General features: G+C 48.2%; 1 protein-coding gene and 1 pseudogene across 1 annotated transcript; both read left to right on the top strand.

Annotated features, from left to right (window-relative positions):
- Positions 1-1,209: 1,209 nt before the first annotated feature.
- On the top strand, positions 1,210-7,285 carry LOC144109717 (serine/threonine-protein kinase PLK1-like). The gene is made up of 4 exons (XM_077642514.1): positions 1,210-1,224; positions 2,562-2,678; positions 6,560-6,873; positions 7,255-7,285. Exons 1-4 carry the CDS (start codon positions 1,210-1,212, stop codon positions 7,283-7,285), a joined length of 477 nt encoding a protein of 158 aa, XP_077498640.1.
- Positions 7,286-7,832: 547 nt separating this feature from the next.
- On the top strand, positions 7,833-20,625 carry LOC144109716 (uncharacterized; annotated as a pseudogene).
- Positions 20,626-20,823: the final 198 nt, after the last annotated feature.

The following is a 20,823-nucleotide window of genomic DNA, read 5'->3' as shown; positions in this document are numbered from 1 at the left end:
TTAACAGGCACCGACGTCGCTCAACACACTTGAGTCTTTTGCGTTTCACCTCGATCGATACGCGGCTGCCGCAGCCGGATTCGAACCCGCGTACCCCGGCTCAGCAACAGGGCGCTATTAACACTGAGTACCGCAGCGAGTTTCTCATTTGGCAGGCGGACGGAGGGTAGCACATCATGTGCACCGGACGACCGCGACTGTGCAAAACCGTGGGAACTCGGTTACAGATGTGGTGATTTTGGAAGAAGTTGTCAGTTGGCAGACATGTTACTCAGCTTACTGGTTTACGCAGAACTCCTGCCTTCTGTCGTGCTCTACTCTACAGGCATTACGTACCATGCTAACAAAAGGTATCTTAATGCCTCAAAAAGCCTATTGAGAAACTCTACAGGAGAATTCCGCTGAAACACTATGTTTTTGCACTTTTCCTGTAAATTTTAGGAACTGCCTCCATATTGACACGTGTACTTATCTTTATCGGGCGGCCACGTTTCGCCGCCTAACAAGTGTTATCGCACAGCGCGGGATGCGCCTGCATCTATCCGAAGTTTCTGGCGAGTCATCGATGCTTCTGTTCGCTGTCTGTTGTAGACGAACCTTATGTTATCTGATTTCATCGCCTGACGCGAATGGTGTAGAACTTTGTGGAAGGCACGCGGGTCCTAACGATTAGTCTGGAACATTCGACGACTGCTATATAACAGCCGACGCGCTTGACCCGTGGATCAGATGTTCGACGATCGCCGACCGTGTTCGCCGCTACCATTGTGCTGTAAGTTTAGCCTGTTTTTGTGGGCACAGGTTCGCCCAATAAAAGTTAGTTTTGTATTTCACAGTATTGCTACTCTGTTCTTCAACGTCACCACCACGTTACAATAATGCTGCCTACTATGCTTTGCGAACTGAATTATACCACTGAAACTTACCTGCGTTCAGCTTGTATTAGTCCCAGCTGTCTTGAATTTCATGCTGTGGTCTATTTTTAGCCCTTAGGCATCAAGCCGATTTCGCATTCGAGTGAAGGAATCCACTGCCTGAGTGTTTCAGAAACACAGTGCGAAAGCATGCGCCCGTCATTTGGATGTCCTTGCAACAAGACTGGCATTTCTTTTTCAGGGTGGATGTTCGCAGTGCTACCAGTTCGTGGCCAAAAAAGCGAACGTGGTGTACGCAGGCAAAATTGTCTCCAAGAGTCATCTTAAATCGGAGATGGATTGGCAATACGTGAGTTCCTATATCACTCTGTGTCTTCTATATTTGAAGAAATTTTCTTACTTCCACACTGTGGTCATAAAGATTGTTTTTGTGGCTTTTAGGCCGAGAGCTCTACTCCTCGGGGTACAACATCCCGTTTCGATGTGCATGAGGCAATGACCTTCAATGCCTCATGAGGTCCATACACACACACTCACTCCATACTCACAAGGTCACATACAAGCTGAGCTGTGGTATGTCCCAACCTCTGGTAGTATGACCAGGGGATCGTGTGCCTACTGGGTACCCCTCCTTGACCTTTCGTTTAAGACAGTGGAGACCATATATAACCAAGCTTTTGTACGGATAACAAGGCTCAAGCCACGCTGAACCCCAGCCAATTTTTCTGGTCACTCAGGCGCAGCGAAGCGGGCAGACACACAGAATCTTATAAAAACGAAAGTAACGAAGGTGGTGCTGTGGCATAGGATCCTCGCGCAAGGTGAAAATGAGTGGTGCCCTCTAGCGAATGCAAAAAAAGCAGGTGTAATCGCTGATTGGCTGTTGTCTGCCCCTCACCCTGTCACAATGTTCCTCTGCCCATGCTTAGGTCGAAATGACGAGACGTCAAAGACAGCCGATACCAAACGCAAACGTTTCATGGATTTGGGCCCTGCGGCCGTTTTCTATTATGCTGCATTATCCAGTGTAGATTTCGAATCCGCTTAGACCTCTCGCTATAGGTCGCTGTTCTGGAGTAATACTATGCGGCTTTCAAGCATCAGTTGGAAGCAACCAAACCATTGGCTGTGATACGGTGAGATCCGATCCCATATGAGCCAATGGTGACATCGATTCCGAGGGACGCTTGAAAGACGCGGCAATATCACCGAACAACAGTGACTGTCGTGTATGGACCAAATAGATTCGATATGGATAATGGGTCCTTACAGAATACGGCCCCTGTGGGTTGGTTTTGCTGGCGTTTTCAAATGCTTATCTAACCTCCCTTTTCGTCGGAAGTAACACCGTTGACACAGTACCGTATCGAGAGAGGCAAACTTCAATCTTTCCTTGTCCTTGTAATGCTGCCATGTATTTTTCTGTAACCTTTTATCTGCAGAAGGTGATCTCAAGCAGGGGACAACATTTTTAATCCATTGTGGCAAGACAAATAAAAGTAGAGCCGCATATTGCAATATTCCGCTTTAGTGACCGATTACCTTTATAATAGTTATGGTTTTTTTCGTTTCAGCGTAAGGCTTTATTAATAACAATTAGCAGCATTGTAGTCCATCACAATTCTTTCTTTTGCTTACGCTTAATACAAGCTTTGGCGATGTAACTAATGAACTTGTTGTATACAGCTCGAAGAGGAATTCAACATCCACCGAACTCTGTGCCACAAGCACGTCGTTCGCTTCCACGGCCACTTTGAGGACGCCAAGAATGTCTACATCATCTTGGAGCAGTGCACAAGACAGGTGTGTTAACATTCCTGGTTTCGGTGCTATACATGTCCACCTAATTTCTTTGCGTTCATTCGAAAATGCGGCTAATGTCATCAAGGTTCGTTTTCATTCCGCTTAATGGTGCTTAACGTCCCAAAACAACTCTGGATGTGACGGACGCTGTATTGGAGGCCTCCGGAAAAATTTCGACCACCTCAATTTTCTAACGGTTACTGACTTCGCGGAGTACATTGGCCTCTTGCATTTCGCCTCACGAAAGAGCCACCGCAGTGGCTTGGATGGAACTTGTTTCTTTCGGGTCAGCAGCCGAGCCCCATAGCCACTGAGCTTTTACCACGGTGCTCACGGTTGCATCCATGCAATAATTAGACTGCAAGATCACATTTAGAACAGCGCGAACTAGACACCAACAGAGTAGCCATACGGCCTAGTTGGTGTGTATTAAACTTAAGGAAACCAGAGACAAAAAATTCGGCACATAAACTTAACACTGCTTACGTGTAGGAATGCGAAAGCAATACTTCCTCTGGGTGCTACTGCCACCCACACACACCACCCACACACGCACGCGCGTACGACACCACCCTGAACGCTGTACCTGCCGGCTACTCCGCGGTTGCGAAGGGTCAAACGGTCGCCGACGACATGGGGGCACTGCATGCATGATGCTCCCGCGTTATAAGGTGAAGACAGAAAGAGGAAGTAGACCGAACAGCACGGGACGGAACTCAAGGGGAAGGCTCCTCAAGCGCATTTCGTTGGAAGCTCTTCTTGATAGACCGAGTTTGCGGGGCCTGCTCCTCGTCTCCCGTCCATCGTGCCCTCTTCTGTATGAAGACCCACCGACAGGTGAAATTTTGCGCTGTCGGCACGAAACCATTTTTAGAATTAATTTCGCTTCTCTGCGTAGCGCTCTGCACTTTAGTCTTCTTGGCCGTTTAGATGACCCCTTCACCTCTCTTTGCAAGGAGATTATCCACATTGAGCCTTATCCGTTAAACTTCGGGGCTTCCTTCTTGCTATGTCGCTTTCATTCCCTCGCTTACAACTGGCAAGCTCCGCTTTATCATCGAGTCGCTAGCGGTGTCACTATGGGCTACGCCCAATGCCCAGGCGGCAATTCACCATCCATGGCACGAATACCTTCTTATCGTGAAGCCGCACCATTGACAGGCAGCCTTTCTCCCCAAGTGTTAAACTGCCAGCCTCTCGAGGTGGGATTTCAAAAGCGAAAGCTTTACTGGCCGCGAACTTGCGATTTACCCGTGGCGGTACTCCGAGGAGGCACATGACGTCACAACGTGCGCCTCGCCGCGAAATTTTCTCTCTCCCTCGTTACCTACTCACTACTGCGCATGCGCCACTAATACCACCGATCCACAGGTGTTCCGCCGCGCCTTTCCTCAACATCCAACTCTCAATTTTCTCTTTCTACCTTCCCTCCCTTCCTTATCCCTTTCTTTACGGTGCGGTTCGGGTGTCCACCGAGATATGTGAGATGGTTACTGTGCCATTTCCTTTCCTCAAAAACCAAACAAAACGAGTGAGCCGATGGCGTTCATGGAGTTCATTGGCGTTCACAACTTTGCAAAGGCCATTCATTTTCACGAAAGGAAAGGCGCACAACTAGCTCCGTGGGCCAGTGGAAACATAATAATAATTGGTTTTTTGAGGCAAAGGAAATGGCGCAGTATCTGTCTCGTATATAGTTGGACACCTGAACCGCTCCGTAAGGGAAGGGATAAGGAAGGGAGTGAAAGAAGAAAGGAAGAAAGAGGTGCCATAGTGGAGGGCTCCGGAATAATTTCGACCACCTGGGGATCTTTCACGTGCACTGTCATCGCACAGCACACGAGCGCCTTAGCGTTTTCCCTCCATAAAAACGCAGCCGCCACGGTTGGGTTTGAACCCGGGAACTCCGGATCAGTAGCCGAGCGCCTAACCACTGAGCCACCGCGTCGGGTCATCAGTGGAAACCCCAATCTCGCTTTCGTGGACGTGGCGTTGGTGTCCAACTGCAAAAGCCTGCTTTGATTGCATTCCGCGCACTAGATAGCCAGCGCGCCCTTCCTGCCACCCTGGGAGGTGGCGTGAAGTTAATGGTTGATCGCAAGAGATTGATCACCAAATGATCGCTGCTGCCTAGCAATTGCTGCAGTGCCGCATGTCCGTCACAACGCGTTCAGCGCTCATGCATTCAGGCCATATTTCTCTCTCACCACCGCCACATTTATCAAAGCTCCAGTGAGGCATCCGCATATCCAGGGAGCCAGTTATCCACACCTTCCTTTCCTGAAAGCCATTTTCAACGCCAACGCCAATGAACACAGTGATCGCCGACATCTTTCGCTTTGTAAATCCTATATAAGCTGAGCTAATCCACATTAATTTTTGCTATCGCCGTCGTCATTAATATTCATCCGCGAGGGAGTACGTGCAAGCCAAGTTCGAACGCGTGGCCGGATTGATAGCGTGTTTAAGTTCTTTCTATAGCTGTCAGATTTCATTTTGCACAACACCGAATTTCCCCTGCCGAAGATTTCATTTCCCCTGCAGAAGATACTGATCCGGAGTTCTCGGGTTCGAACCCGACCGCGGCGGCTGCGTTTTTATGGAGGAAAAACGCTAAGCGCCCGTGTGCTGTGCGATGTCAGTGCCCGTTAAAGATCCCCAGATGGTCGAAATTATTGCGGAGCCCTCCACTACGGCACCTATTTACTGCTTTCTTCTTTCACTCCCTCCTTTATCCCTTCCCTTACGGCGCGGTTCAGGTGTCCAACGATATATGAGACAGATACTGCGCCATTTCCTTTAACCAAAAACCAATTAATATTATTATTAATATTTCTGCCGAAGATCAGTGAGCGTCCGGTTTATGAAAGCCTATGCTATACAATACTTTCTGTAGCTTTAGGCGGTACGCGTTCTCAGGGGCAAAAGACACTCTCTTATGTCGTAAATAAACGCTCTCGACTCGGCCGCGGTTTTCGTCTGGAAAGAACGCAACACGCAAGAGTGAAGACCAGACATCGCTGCGGATTGGCTCCTCTTCGCTCTTGTTATTTTTGCTGTTTTAAGACAACATGCTCAATCAACGAAGCCGTTTACGCTTGGATTGTTCCGAGGGCTGCTCAGACCGCGCTCCTGGCAAGATTCCACCCGTTCGTTCGCTCGTTCTTTCATTCATTCATTCATTCATTCATTCATTCATTCTTTCATTCATTTAATCTTTATTAATGAAAGAGAATCGTTGAGTGCGTGACGCCGGCCTGACATTATCAGCGTGTGTTGAATGCACGGTAGCCAGGGAGCGCCACTAGCGAATCCTCTGACAGCCGTCTCCGCGGAAGGTGTGGAGTCTTGCAAACTGTAGTGCAAAGAAAACCTTGTACAAAGCGAACAGAACTGTCCCAAAGAACATTACAGCAGAAATGTGGCATCATTTTTTTTTACTTTTCGTCTCCTACACAACTGATGGTACTTATTTACTTTTGAAGGCCTGATGATATGATATTTAGGGTTGCCTATCAGCCAAACCGCTGCTGTAAAATTAGGTTGTTCCAGTGTATAATTGGGTCTTTATTTCTTGCGGAAATTTCTGCGAGAATTCTGCGCTCTCGAATCGTAGTTTAGCGCACAGTCAAAAGCTGAAAACTTCATTTGTTGCTTCGAAAACAGCCCTGCAATTTCTGGTGCCCTCGAGTGAGCACTGTGTTTTCTATCACGAAAAACAATTACTTCAATCAAGCTTTCTCCAGATTTGCGTGATTTGAAAAAGTGTGCTACATGTCTTTAGTTAACTCCTAAGGGACCCCATTTTCTTTGTCATGTTCTTAAGCGCGTCTATCCTTCAAGAGTCTTCCCCAGGCTTCATTACCGCATTTATTCCGCAGTCTCTTGAGGAGGTGCGCAAGTGCCGTGAGAAGCTGACCGAGGCAGAGGTGCGGTACCTCCTGCGCCTGCTGCTCCTCGCCTGCGAGTACCTGGTGCAGGAGCAGGTCATCCACCGAGACCTGAAGCTCGGAAACCTGCTCGTCACCGAGGACTTGCAACTCAAGGTGGCAGACTTCGGACTCGCCACCCGCCTACACTACCCGGGGCAACTCAAGAGGTCCATCTGCGGCATCACAAACTACATGGCCCCCGAGATGCTGACCCAGAAGGGCTACAGCTACGAAGCGGATATCTGGGCCGTCGGGTGCCTCACGTGAGTCTCACTTGATTGCGCAGAATTGTTTGCAACTGGTTACAAGACTGATGCTTGCGGATGTCTGTGATAAGTGTCATAACACTTAGGTGCTTGAATTTATAGTTCCAAGAAAACCTATGCATCAGTAAATTGGGCGCTAATTATAGTAATGGTGCCAAACAGCGCAGACTAGACGAGACGCAAACGAACGCAGAAGAAGACACCGCATGCGCTTCTTCCTTCTTTCCTATCTCATCTGCCAGTTCAAGGTGCTTCTCATAATTATTAAATTACGCCACGAGCCCAAACTCTCATTTGCAACCCTCATTGCCACTGACTTGGCGTGCAGTCGTCTACAAAGTGCTTTCGCTGTTGCGCCTTTGATGTTGGGATTCGCAGACACCGGCCACCAGACCGCAAGTGGCCCTAATTTCTCGAGAAACTATGTTTGACAACATATTGGCATGATTTCCAGGTACCCAACCGATCATGGGTATCTTCCTGCCAGGAACTTACCTCTGCCGCAAAAGAAATATTGTCCATAATAATCGCTATTAGGCCGCTTTTGATGTTAAAATAATGAGATGTCATGCTCTCCACCTTCAAAACCGGGCACTTTCCTGCCCCACAAGCGTTCTTTGCCCGCACTTATACGCCGCTATTTCGCCGAGATTGGTCGGTAGGGGTGTCGTAGCATGGCTGCGCCCGCAATCCTTCTAGTTTTTCGGGCTGAGATGTTGTCCGCCACAGACGGTGCGGATTCTCGCGGACACTGATAGGCCGCAAACTCCTTTCCTCAGGTACAATCTGCTGGTGGGGTATCCCCCCTTCAAGTAGCCGACAAAGGGGAGAGGACTTTGGATAAAATCCATTGGAACGTATTCAAGCTCCCCTCGACTGTCTCTCCCGAAGCGAGCGCCCTCATCCGGTGGATTCTCCAACCGGAGCCCGCTAGGCGGCCGAGCATCGCAGCCATCATGCACCACGAGCTCATGATGAAAGGTACGCTTCATCTTGCGTCTCTGTCTGTGTGTGGGCTGTACTGTTTCAATCATGGTTTCTTTTTTCAACGCGAAAGCGTGATAGCTGATGTTCGGCAAAAAAAGCCGTGCTCGTCGCCACACTAACTTGGGAATGTTCGGGAGCGGTCGTGACGTCACACCACCGTCAACAAATGAGAGCGGGGCATGACGTCAGGCACGGAGAGCGAAGGGGTTGGCCGGGTGTCAGCTGCGCAGCAGTCAGAGCGCGTAGAAAGTTTCGACTGCTCTGTGGTTGGCGCGTCGAGTCGTGGGACTGAGGGCATGAGGTGGCTGTTTGGGCAGAGCAGCAGCGAAGTAGCGCTTCTTAAGAAGAAAAAGGCCTTGAGACGAATTCGATAGTACAGAGTAATGGTTCTTGTGGAGTTGCGAAGGAGGGCTAATTCAGGGGCGCGAAATTAGCTGTATATGCCATAGTCCAGGCAATCCAGACGTCAGCGCCAATTCCTCCTGTAGCGGGCGGCAGAAATCCAACTGGAGTGTCGTAGCGTTGTCATGGCAATGGTATCAAGCTGAAAAAAAATTATCCCTGAGAACGACTGGAACCCCGACCGCCGTTAAGAAAGCAACTTCGTTCCCCTTTGCCTCAGACAGTTCAGCCACCGACATTAGCTTGTCACGCTGCGCGCTTGTCCACGATTAATTATTATTTTATTCTAGACATCAGGTCTCCTTCAGTCACCAGGTGCGCTGAAGTAGTTGAAACCGAAACCAACGAGAGTTTCCTATCCCTGCCTAACTGACTTTTAACATTGTCGTGTCCTGCTTCCCAAGGGTTGGTTAGCAGCTCGAAATATTTTTAACATAACAGCGTTTAGGAAGTGTTCGGAGGAAAATTCAGCGCACTAGTTGGCGTCGGCAGATTCTCATCGCCATGCCAGTGTGAACAATACCTGAAGCGGAAGATGAAAGAGGATAGTCCAGTCGTTGCAAGGTCGGGGATAGTCGCCTCTGCATTGTCGCGCCGCTGCCTGCATTGTCTCACATAGAGGGTGATAAGAATTGACCGACGCCACTGCTGGGAAGAGGGTCCGTTGACGGGGAAAATGCGCTTTTTTGATATTTTGTATGCGACTACACAGCAGGTCTAGAGGGATGGGTCAAGGTCCACAGGGGGATAGTTGGTGAAGGTGGAGAATCGGTAGACACCGTCGACTGGAATGAGGCTCCTTGAGTTGCATTTGCCACTTGAGTTGTATCCGACTATAGCACATCGGCTGAAATAGCGCCATTGAGTCATTTATATGTGGCCACATGTTTAATGAGTTAAGTGATTTTTTCCCCGGCTTTCTTGCTTCTGTGTACGTGCGGAGGCTTGTGCGTGCTGACGCCTAAGGCATCTCACACTAGGTGTAAGCTTAACTTTACGCATCGACCATTCTTTACTCTTGTGCGAGCAAATTCGCAAGAACACGAAATCATTTTACTGACTGCACTAGTTCGTTTCAAAAAGGAACATCGTGCCTTCTTACAAAACCGTTGCAAATAAAGTAGTCCGTTTTCGGATGCCTTGTCTGTTCCCAGCTCGCCTAGCGCGAGCGCTCCTTCTCTCCGCACTTCCTGCTCATCGTCGCCTCCTACGTAGCACGATTTGTCCATTCACACTGATTCAAATGAATTAAACATTCTCTGTAGCTTTTCCGTTTGATTTAGCAGAACCGAGATTGGTTGCGACGACAGGGAAGCGTGTCATAGTAGATATGAATAATGTTGACATGAAAATTTCATCATAAGAGAGCTTGTTGCAGGATGTTGCAGCAATTTTTATTCACTGAAGAAAATTTTATGGCTTTGACTCGCAAGAACAATGTCTACAACATCACCTTTGAGTCGTTCTTTTTTGTCCGTGATATAATTCACGTTGGGAAAAACTGCTGTGCATGCATATTATCGGCACACAGAATTATGTCAGCAAAGACAGAACGTATACCTGTAACCGTAGAAATCGAAGATGCGAAATGGGTTTTGAGTGGTAACATCACAAAACGGCTTCTGCACGGGTTGGCGTTAATTACAGAACTAATCCTTAGTGCAGCCGGCCTGTATATACTAAATGTTCCGATTTCTAAGACGCAAGACGCGGTTTCTCGCATCCTGCGATGCTGGCTCTGCACTGTGTTCAACATGGATTCCTGTTACAGGCGGATTTCAAAAGGTTTACAATGGGACCAGCTGAGCTGCATTTCAGAAACATTTCCGTGAATTCTACTACGACTCGTTATACATCGATGTGGCTTTTCAGGCGCGGGTGCAACTAAGAACTTGGCACGGTGGAATGCAACTCTGATTGTTCAGAAGCTTCCGCTCATGGAATGCGTGGAAGACAGTTCTACAAGAGTACACATTCCGGATACTTTTAACAATTTTTCTCTGCTAGCACCTGTTTTTACATTCACATTTTCAACGTTTTCTCCTTTGACTACGATCAGAAACTTGAGGGTCGCGACAGGTCCTCGACCTTTATTTTCGAGAAGTGCTAATCACCTCACCTAGTTTATGGCATTGATCCATCTCCACAGCCCATGAATGCTTTGCGCCCTCTCCTTTCAGGGCTCCATCCTCTACACCTGTCTGCATCCCGTCTCGCCCAGGAGCCTCGCAGGGATGCACTAGGCACCGCCCAGGACTTAACCGAACGGAGACACGCGTCGGAGAAAAACGAAGGTTGAGCTGAATCGAACTGCGTCTCCCATTGAAAAGGCCAGCACGGGAATGGCTGCACTTACCAAGTGCTTGAACATCTCTAGATTTTTGTTTTTCGGCTTTTGGTACCGGTATTGTAACCGTTTTTTTTTTTGCACAATACAAGGTTTAAGAAACTTTTATTTTCATTCAGTGTTCAAAGCATATTTTTTTCTGTTGACTTGCACTCTTAACCCTTTGTCATTGCAGCACATGTACAGATCATATTTTTGACAATGCCTGTGTCGTTACTGCCAAGGCTGCGATTGGGTTCCAAATCCGGATTGCAGTGAATCAGTTCTCATGTCAGCGATGGCTGTAATGCGATTTTAATTTTTATACGGTGAACCTTTGAATAAATATTCAATTATACTCTGTTTGGTGTATCCATTGGCACTTACTGGAGCTGTTGGAAGAAAACTTTTTGTCCTCTCACCGAGGAAAAAAATTATGGCAGGAGGCAGAGCTTTTCTACCCCACCAACCGCGGAATCTCGATTCGCGAAACTCTGCTATCCCACGCGGCCACTTCGTGGAGGTCACCAGATGGTATACCGCCAATTAATGGCAGGACAGCCAGCTTCCAGTGGTGTCCTATAACTATGTGTGTAATTTCTTCGTGATTATTTTTAATCCATCAGGCCCCTTTACTAGGCCTACAGCTGGTGGGCATGCTCAATCTATGGACTAAGTGCCAATCTACATCGAATGAAGAAGCGTAAAACGCAATCACACTGCAGCAAGAAGATGACATGATGAGATTTGAGTTACAAATGAGAAACAGTGAGGCCATGGTGGACAGTGGTAAATATATACTCACAGCAAATACTCAATGCGCACAAATTATAAGACGAGTAGTGCAACGTCGGAATGGCTTCACGCCCGATATCGGCGTGACTCACACTCAGAAGTACTTGTATTTGGGCGTGTTGGTTCATATCTTTTCAGGAGGACACAGGGGCGCAACAAAAACACACGGACATAGAAGTAGACAACTGTTATCGCCACAGTCCTCATCACACTCCTTCTCTAACCGTTTCGCACAAAGCCTATATTAACACGCTTCAAAGCAATAAACGTTGTCTTGGCCCAGCCACCGCTGTGTATGGTGCGGATTCTTCAGTGGCGACGAGAATGGGATCATCGGGCTGCCCTCTTAGTACGCCGCAGCCTTCGCCACCGTGGGAAATGCCAGCCCCCCGCCGTTTGACGAGACCAGAGACAAGTGGCCAGCTTACCAAGTTCGACTGGAGGCTTTCTTTGAAGGCAATGGCATCACGGACGACAAGAAGAAGCGGGCCCTGTTGGTTGCAGCGCTGACGACCCACACCGTGGATTTACTTTGTGGTCGATGCGCGCCAGAAAAGGTGAACGAACTTTCTTACGCCCAAGTGCTCGCATTGTTGCAGCAGCACCTTTCACCGCAACTAAACGAAATATCACAGTCGTACATGTTCTTTACACGCGACCAGCTGCCAGGCGAACCTGCCAAAGACTTCATAGTTGCCATTCGTCAAATAGCGGACACATGCAATTTTGGCGCAACGCTGGATCGAATGCTGCGACATAGCATCGTTTGTGGGCGCAGGAGTGCGTCGACAGTTGCTGGCGAAGCCGCGGCTGACGAGGAGTGAAGCAGAGGAAATCTTGCTATCAGCTGAAATGGCAGAAGCGAGCGCGCAGCAGATAAGGAGCCAAGCCCCTGACGGAAGCGTACATGCGATGGGAGGACAGGCGTATCGCCCAAGAAACCGGCCACGGATTATTTCGTGCGAAAGGGCACGAATCAGAGGATTGCCAGTTCCGTTCGGCAATATGCTTCAATTGCCAACAGCGGGACCATATCACCCGAGCCTGTTTCCGCCGAGAGAGAGTTCATTTAAGGGCCACCAGGGCTGTCGCGTCAGGTAAATGCCCTATCGTCTCCGGCCCACCGCTAATCTCATTGATACTTCAATAAATGTTTTTCGCTCTCTCTCTTCACATTTTTATTATTATTCTATTCAAACCACTTACTGCTACTACTTCTTGATTTCAAATACGCTAATATGTAGCCGAGTGTGTTTTCTGGCCAATTCTCCTCTCTTCCTGTGTTCCAACTTGGCATCTATCATGTTGATTTCTATAGTCCGCTGTGCTGCCCGCAACCTAACTACAAGGCTTTCCGAAAGTATAGGCAATGTCTCCGCTTCATATGTAAGCACAGGCCGGATAAAAATGTTTAATGATTTCGTCATGAAGGATACTGGAAATGAGCTATTCATGACATGACAGTTGCTGCTAAATATACGAAACAAAATAAAGATATTTATTTTCCTGCTTACTTTCATCGCGTGGTAATAATGAGCGGCTATCTGCATTTAGTAAATGCATTCATGTTTCGCATACGAAAGAAAATACTCTGCCTTTCCGAGGCGAATGAAACATATATGTCGCCACCGTCTGGAAGACGGAGTAACGAGCGTTAGCTGCTTAGTAGCGCCATTTCTGGTCCATGCGATGCATTGCCACGAGATTAGGGTACTTTCAGTCACTCACGGCGAGCCGGCGCCTTCCGCCTTGAGGTCGGGTGTATTTTGTGACCCATTTGGGCCGAAAAGTTTTTCGTCTCTTTGGAGGGCAACCGCCGTGGTGGCTGAGTGGTTAGGACGCTCGGCTACTGATCCGGAGTTCCCGGGTTCGAACCCGACCACGGCGGCTGCGTTTTTATGGAGGCAAAACGCTGAGGCGCCCCTGTGCTGTGCGATGTCAGCGCACGTTAAAAATCCCCAGGTGGTCGAAAGTATTCCGGAGCCCTCCACTACGGTACCTCTTTCTGCCTTTCTTCTTTAGCTCCCTCCTTTATCCCTTCGCTTACGGCGCGGTTCAGGTGTCCAACGATATATGAGACAGGTACTGCGCCATTTCCGTTCCCCAAAAGCCAATTATTATTATTATTATTATTATTATTATTATTATTATTATTATTATTAATATTATTAATATTATTTGGAGGGTCATTTTTGCTTACCGTAAGGCGGTAGGTACCCCAAATGAATGAACTAATTAATTATTAAGTTATTATTTTATTGAAAACATTAATTCCCTCCGAAAAGGAGCCCCCAAATCCGCGGTCCCGGCACGCAAGCCTGGGTCGCGGGTAGGGAATCCTCCGCAGCCTAAGGACAAGTGAAGATTCATTGCTTCTTTGCGGCCTCAGCCGCTAGGCGGGTGGATTGCTGCTGCAGATGGCGGGGTCCCCGCTCCGCAGCGAAACTTGTCAGGGTTCTGTACTGTTGATGTTTAAGCCGGCGCCCGGGGAATCGGCGCATTACTAAATTATGTGATAAAAAGTGCCCGTTAAACCACAATTCGCCCTGAGGTACGAAATTGTGAGCTACCGAGTGTGACGTCATGGCCGACATATTAAGCCTGACCATAAGTAAATATTAACCTAATTAGGCGATACTGGTGTCTTACATGTTGTACTCATCGAGCCCATTACGAAATGCCACTAGTAAGATTGCGACTTCTTTGGTAAAATAATTATAAGCAATGAATTTAAGCCTAACCATAACTAAATATTGACTTCATTACCTAATGTTGGTATCTAACGAGTTCTACTCATCTAAACGATTCCAAATATCTAATTTGTTTTAGGATGGCCTCATTAATTAATTAGTATAAGCGAGTAACCATAGTCGCGTGACTAGTTAATTTTGACGTCCCAAAATCTGTGACTTCAGCAATCATTCAACAATTCGATATACTAATGACGTCAGCAATCAATCACCAACTAGGTTAATAGATCGTTTACTCTGGGTGGCCGCCATCTTCAATTCGTCGGTTTCACGCCGAAGGGAGGTGGTAGCAGACCCCACGAAATCGAGAAACGTCATGAATGAGAGCTAACGCTATTAAAACTTTATACATCTTTAAAATATTTTGAAGGGCCATCTTTAAACTTTGCCTGTGTGTACTCGATTTTGCTTTGCTATTAGTCTCCTAAGGTCCTTATCAAGACAGGTGTGATGAGCGAATCACGAATTGCCAGGCTATTAAGAATAATAATAATAATAATTTGTTTTGGGGAAAGGAAATGGCACAGTATCTGTCTCTTATCGTTGGACACCTGAACCGCGCCGTAAGGGAAGGAATAAAGGAGGGAGTGAAAGAATAAAGGAAGAGAGGTGCCGTAGTGGAGGACTCCAAAATATTTTCGGCCACCTGGGTATCTTTAACGAGCACTGACATCGCAAAGCACACGGGCGCCTTAGCGTTTTGCCTCCATAAAAACGCAGCCGCCGTAGTCGGGTTCGAGCTCGCGGTAAGGAAAGGAAAATGAAATGAAAATGTATTTTTCTGGAAAGGAAGTGACGCGTCTGACATATATCTAGTTTGGGCGCAGTAGGGCAGTGCGGGCACGCAGGAATCACGCGGGGAGCGGCGAACAACGCAGCACTCACCGAAAGCGTGTTCACCACGAAGCTTGCGGCTTGCTGCCCGTTAATTCGGCGCGGAGGCTATGGCGGCGTTCTTGGCATCGGCTTTGGCAGAGAACTATGTACCGATGAACTAAGACTTCAACTTGAGTCTCGCGCGTTTCGGCAAGGCGCCTGGCAGCGCTTCTACGTGATTTGCCGCTCCGCGCGTCCGTTTCACCATACGTAGCAGAGACCCGACGCGGTGGCTCAGTGGTTAGGGCGCTCGACTACTGATCCGGAGTTCGCGGGTTCGAACCCGACCGCGGCGGCTGCGTTTTTATGGAGGAAAAATGCTAAGGCGCCCGTGTGCTGTGCGATGTCAGTGCACGTTAAAGATCCCCAGGTGTTCGAAATTATTCCGGAGCCCTCCACTACGGCACCTCCTTCTTCCTTTCTTCTTTCACTCCCTCCCTTATCCCTTCCCTAACGGCGCGGTTCAGGTGTCCAACGATATATGAGACAGATACTGCGCCATTTCCTTTCCCCAAAAAACCAATTAATATTATTATTATACGTAGCAGAGCGATTTGTCCAACGGGCAAGGTGTCGCGCCGAACGGGCAATGGCGTTCCCTGGACTCCCTGGCAGCGTTGGAACACACTGTCGCGTTCCACTCTTAAAGGCGAAGCTTAAGCGTCCTACAATTTTTTTTAATATGAAGATTATGCGAAGGTGATGAAGAATTTTGCTGTCCGCCAAGACCACGAATCTTCGGCTCTTAAGCAATAAGGGCACTCGACAGCTACGACAGAGTACACGCGATCAATCCAGTCGGCTGAAGCCGCGTTTTGATAGAGCCGAACCACAAAAGCGCCATTGGGCTGCGCGATGTCAGTGGACGTAAAATTCCCCCAGATGGTCGAAATCATTCCGGAGCCCTCTACTGCGGCACCACTTTCTTCCTTTCTTGGTTCGGTTGGTTGATTTGGTTTGTGGGGGTTTAAACGTCCCAAAGCGACTCAGGCGATTAGAGACGCCGTAGTGAAGGGCTCTGGAAATTTCGACCACCTGGGGTTCTTTAACGTGTACTTACATCGCATAGTAAACGGGCCTATAGAATTTCGCCTCCATCGAAATTCGACCGCCGCGGCCGGGATCGAACCCGCATCTATCGGCCCAGCAGCCAAGCGCCATAACTACTCAGCCACCGCGGCGGCTTCTTTCTTAGTTCCTTCTTTATCCCTTCCCTTACGGCGCAGTTCGGGTGTCCACCCAGACTTGCGAGACAGATACTGCGTCATTTGCTTTCTTCAAAAATGTAAATTGTAAATTGGTTGTTGGGGAAAGGAAAAGGCGCAGTATCTCACATCTCGGCGGATGCCTAAACCGCTCCGTAAGGGATGGGATAAAGAAGAAACGGACCGAAGAAAGGAAGAGGTGCCGTAGTGGAGTGCTCCTGAATAATTTTGAGCACCCGGGGATCTTTAGCGTGCACTGAATAATAATAATTGGTTTTTGGGGAAAGGAAATGGCGCAGTACCTGTCTCATATATCATTGGACACCTGAACCGCGCCGTATGGGATAAGGGAGGGAGTGAAAGAAGAAAGGAAGAAATAGGTGCCGGAGTGGAGGGCCTCGGAATAACTTCGACCACCTGGGGATCTTTAACGTGCACTGACATCGCACAGCACATGGGCGCCTTAGCGTTTTTCCTCCATAAAAACGCAGCCGCCGCGGTCGGGTTCTAACCCGGGAACTCCGGATCAGTAGTCGAGCGCCCTAACCACTGAGCCACCGCGGCGGGTAGCGTGCACTGAACAAATTTTGCTTTCAGTTTTGCCGTGTTCTTGTAGCATAATGAAAATGACAGTGTATACGAAAGACAAGGCGCCCGTGTTCTGCGCTATTAAAGATCCACAGGTGGTCTAAACTGGGCCCCTGCTACAGCAACTCTTTATTTGTTCTTTCACTGCCACTTTTCACCTTTCCCTTACGGTGCGTTTGGGGTGTCTACCGAGATTAGACAATTCTTGGACCATTTCCTTTCCTGAAGCAACCTATTTTAATAATAACAATAATTGTTTTCGTGGAAAGGAAATGGCGCATTATCTGTGTGATATATTGGCGGACACCTGAACCGCGCTGTAAGGGAAGACATAAAGGAGGGGGTGAAAGAAGAAAGGTAGAAAGAGGTGCCGTAGTGGAGGGCTCCGGAATACTTTCGTCCACCTCGGGATCTTTAACGGGCCCTGACATCGCACTGCACACGGGCGCCTTAGCGTTTTGCCTCCATAAAAACGCAGCCGCCGCGGTCGGGTTCGAACCTGGGAACTCCTGATCAGTAGTCGAGCGCCCTAACCACTGAGCCACCGCGGCGGGTAACCTATTTTTCAAAGGCCAATTTTCTTTGTACAGCACACGGATTTTGTTTTTATTTTATGCGGCGCGTCGTCAGCAGGGTATATCAATATGAAGAGTAACAATAATATCTCCGCTTCGCCTAAATCTCAGATTCTAATGTGACATTGATTAGAACTTCGATTCTACGCCGCCAGTACACATTCAGCGTTGAATGCAAGCAAGGGTTCCACTTAGACGTTGAATTTGTTAAGCAGAAGCCTCTTACTGGACCACTAATTTTTCGTGCGCTGAATGCATTAGCTAGCGGTACCTAATCAAGTAAGCACCGGCGCCATTTGCGGTTCTTCATTCTTGGCGTTCACAGACACGTTCTTTTCTGATTTTCAAATACTACTCTGGTGCTGGGTCACCGACACAAACTAGGAATACGGGGCCTGCACTCCACTCTGAACGCGAATACGCCCATATTGAAGCAAAAAGGAGAGCATCTGTAATCTAGCGCACTCGATATCATAAAAGGTAGTGTGATAGAGGACACCTCACTACATTTTGCACCTTTCTGTTTAGCGTATGCAGTGCGCAGAAAAACCCCGATGTCTGGTTGAGCATTCAAGACGAGTAGCGCACCTTCGATTCTCATCACAATCGACGTCGACACCACATAGAATGCAGGCCAGCTACACCGAATCTTTGTTTGGACACCCATTCGCCACTGTGGACTGAGTGAAAATGTTTTCGCCGCTACTTCGGGTCGTACAAGATGATTCGCCTACTATGTCAGCAGGAACCTGAAGTTGTTCATGATGGAGTGGCTAGATACAAGCGACGTCGACCCCGAAGAGAAGTGGAGCGTGTCGTGCGTAGAAAGCCATTTTATGAGCGCTCCTATAGCCATGCGTTTCTATTAATGCACTTTGTTCCAAGGCGAAAGCTTTATATGTCGCATTATTTTAAACCTGCAATGGTGGCTCAGTGGTTAGTGCGCTCGGGTACTGATCCGGAGTTCCCGGGTTCGGACCCGACCGCGGCGGCGGCGTTTTGAAGGAAGCAAAACGCTAACGCGCCCGTGTGGGGTGCGATATCAGTGCACTTTAAAGATCCCCAGGTGGCCGAAATTATTCCGGAGCACTCCACTGCAGCACCTCTTTCTTGCTTTCTTCTTTCACTCTCTCCCGTATTCCTTATCTTACGGCACGGTTCAGGTGTCTAACGATATGTGAAACAGATACTGCGCCATTTCCTTTACAACCAAACTAATTAACAACAACAACTACAACAACAACAATATTAATAATAATAATAATAATAATAATAATAATAATAATAATAATAATAATAATAATAATAATAATAATAATAATATTATTATTATTATTATTATTATTATTATTATTAATATTATTATTATTATTATTATTATTATTATTATTATTATTAATATTATTATTATTATTATTATTATTATCATTATTATTATTATTATTATTATTATTATTATTATTATTATTATTATTATTATTATTATTATTATTATTATTATTATTATTATTATTATTATTATTATTATTATTATTACTTTAATGCCCGTAGTGTTCATTGCGGCACAAAAAATCGAAGGGCCATCGAGATGGCAATATGTAAAGAAAGAGATAGATACTTTAGGTCCACAGGTGTCGGGAATTAGGCAAGTGGGTCCTGTGTGGCCCCAGGTGGAGGGCGACGTCGGTGTGGAGTTGGTCCCAGCTTCCCGCAGAGGATGCTGGCAGGTGGACCCGTGGGGGAAGGATATTTTGCCACCCCAAAATATGTGCGCCTGAGCGGCGGGCTATCCTCGGTTGTAATTTGGGCATGTGGGTTGTTATTCCCATCGGTGATTAGTGGTAGCCTTGAGTGTCTAGGAATTGAGTGCATCTCGAATCTGCGGAGCAGCATGGTCTGTGCTCGGTCGAGGCGGGAATCGGCGTCTCGTCTGTTTATGAAAATTGGTGACGCCGGTAAACGTTGGGGGGCTTGAGAGAGGGCGCCTGGACACGTGGGGCTAGCTAGCTGCCCGAATTGTTAATCCCTGGGCAAGTCGCTCGGCCCCTTCGTTTCCAGCGTTGCCCGCGCGGGCGGGTACATAGATTGGGTTAATCTAGCAACCGGGAGTGCAGCCGCGCAGGATGCGTGCGACAGGAATCCAGATGCTGTCTGCTGTGTAATTTAGGACTGCTCGTATTGAATCACTGATGGCTGTGCGCGTACGGCGGTCAGCTAGGGCCAGCGCTATCGCTGTCTCTTCCCCTGCGGTGGCGGAGAGGGCAGGCACCACTGAGGTGGAGATAAGGGTAGATTGCGGCGTGGTTGCACGGACCACGTAGGTTGTTGCATCTTGCCCTGCCGCGTCCACGTGTGTGGCGTGTGCGTGTTCGTCGGCACGATAGAAATCCAATGCTGGGTGTTTGCGTTTACTTCGTGCGTCGTGTCGCCAGGGAGCATGTTCTTGGGTAGGTTGACAACGACGCGGCTATGTAGTAACCTGGCGAGTAGTGGAGAGGGAAGTGACTCGAGCAGCTTCGCTGCGAGGAAACATTACCGGAGAGGGCGTCGCAGTAGAAATAGCCGAAAAGCATGCGCCGTGTGCAAAAGTACCGGAAGGGGCGGAGCGTCGGAGGCAGCAGGCGATGTATCAGACCACTCAACACATGAGTTATTCGTGCCAGCAGCGCTCACGCAATAGGAGTCATAAGTGTCTCTGCGAAGGGTTTCGCTGCTGCCCGTGCGTCATTGTCTTCAGACTCCAGTGTTGATGGTGTGTGTGTGATGCAGTGTGATGGAATGGCGACGCCGTCAACGTCTGCGACCTGCGAGGCGACCACCTCTACGTCAACAAGAAGACTAGGGTGCCCACGAAGGTAGGCTACTGCTCCAAGGCATAGGAGTCGATAAATGCTATACGACGGCTTCAGAGGCCGGCAGCAACACCGACAATCACTGCTACGGTAAGAGCGCGGAAAGCTAGTCTGTAACGGCTGAAGCGGCATAGAGACGAACTGCGCAAGCGATAATTGGACATGACGCGACAGAAGTGTGCGGCCAACGTCGAGTTGCGGAAAGGTGAAGTGGAAGCAATGCTGCAGAGGCACGAACCGGAGGCTGAGGCATGGGCTCAATCGCGAGCAGTGCATCCTTTCTTTTAAACGATTCCCCCCGGGACTGTAATGTTTCGTAATGCATACACGTAACCAGTCTCTAGTGTCTCTGGCGATTTTTTTTTCGACACCTCTTTGTTTTTAGGCATCTGATCGACTTTTCTTCGAAACAGGGCAATCCCGCAAAGGTTCTCGGTGTTTTGTTTGTTCTTACTCAGAGCCGCTGCTACGCGGCTTTAACATTTCCTGACGCGACCGGTGGATAGTTTTATCTAGCTTGACCGCAGCTACGTCCAAAGATTTCTACATTGCTCGAGATTGCGTAGTTACATTTGAGGCTCAATAAGAGCT

Source organism: Amblyomma americanum, chromosome 11, assembly GCF_052857255.1.
Source record: "Amblyomma americanum isolate KBUSLIRL-KWMA chromosome 11, ASM5285725v1, whole genome shotgun sequence".
Taxonomy (NCBI): Eukaryota; Metazoa; Arthropoda; class Arachnida; order Ixodida; family Ixodidae; genus Amblyomma; species Amblyomma americanum.
Note: the sequence above shows the minus strand (reverse complement) of the source record. Positions and strands in the feature narration are given on the sequence as shown.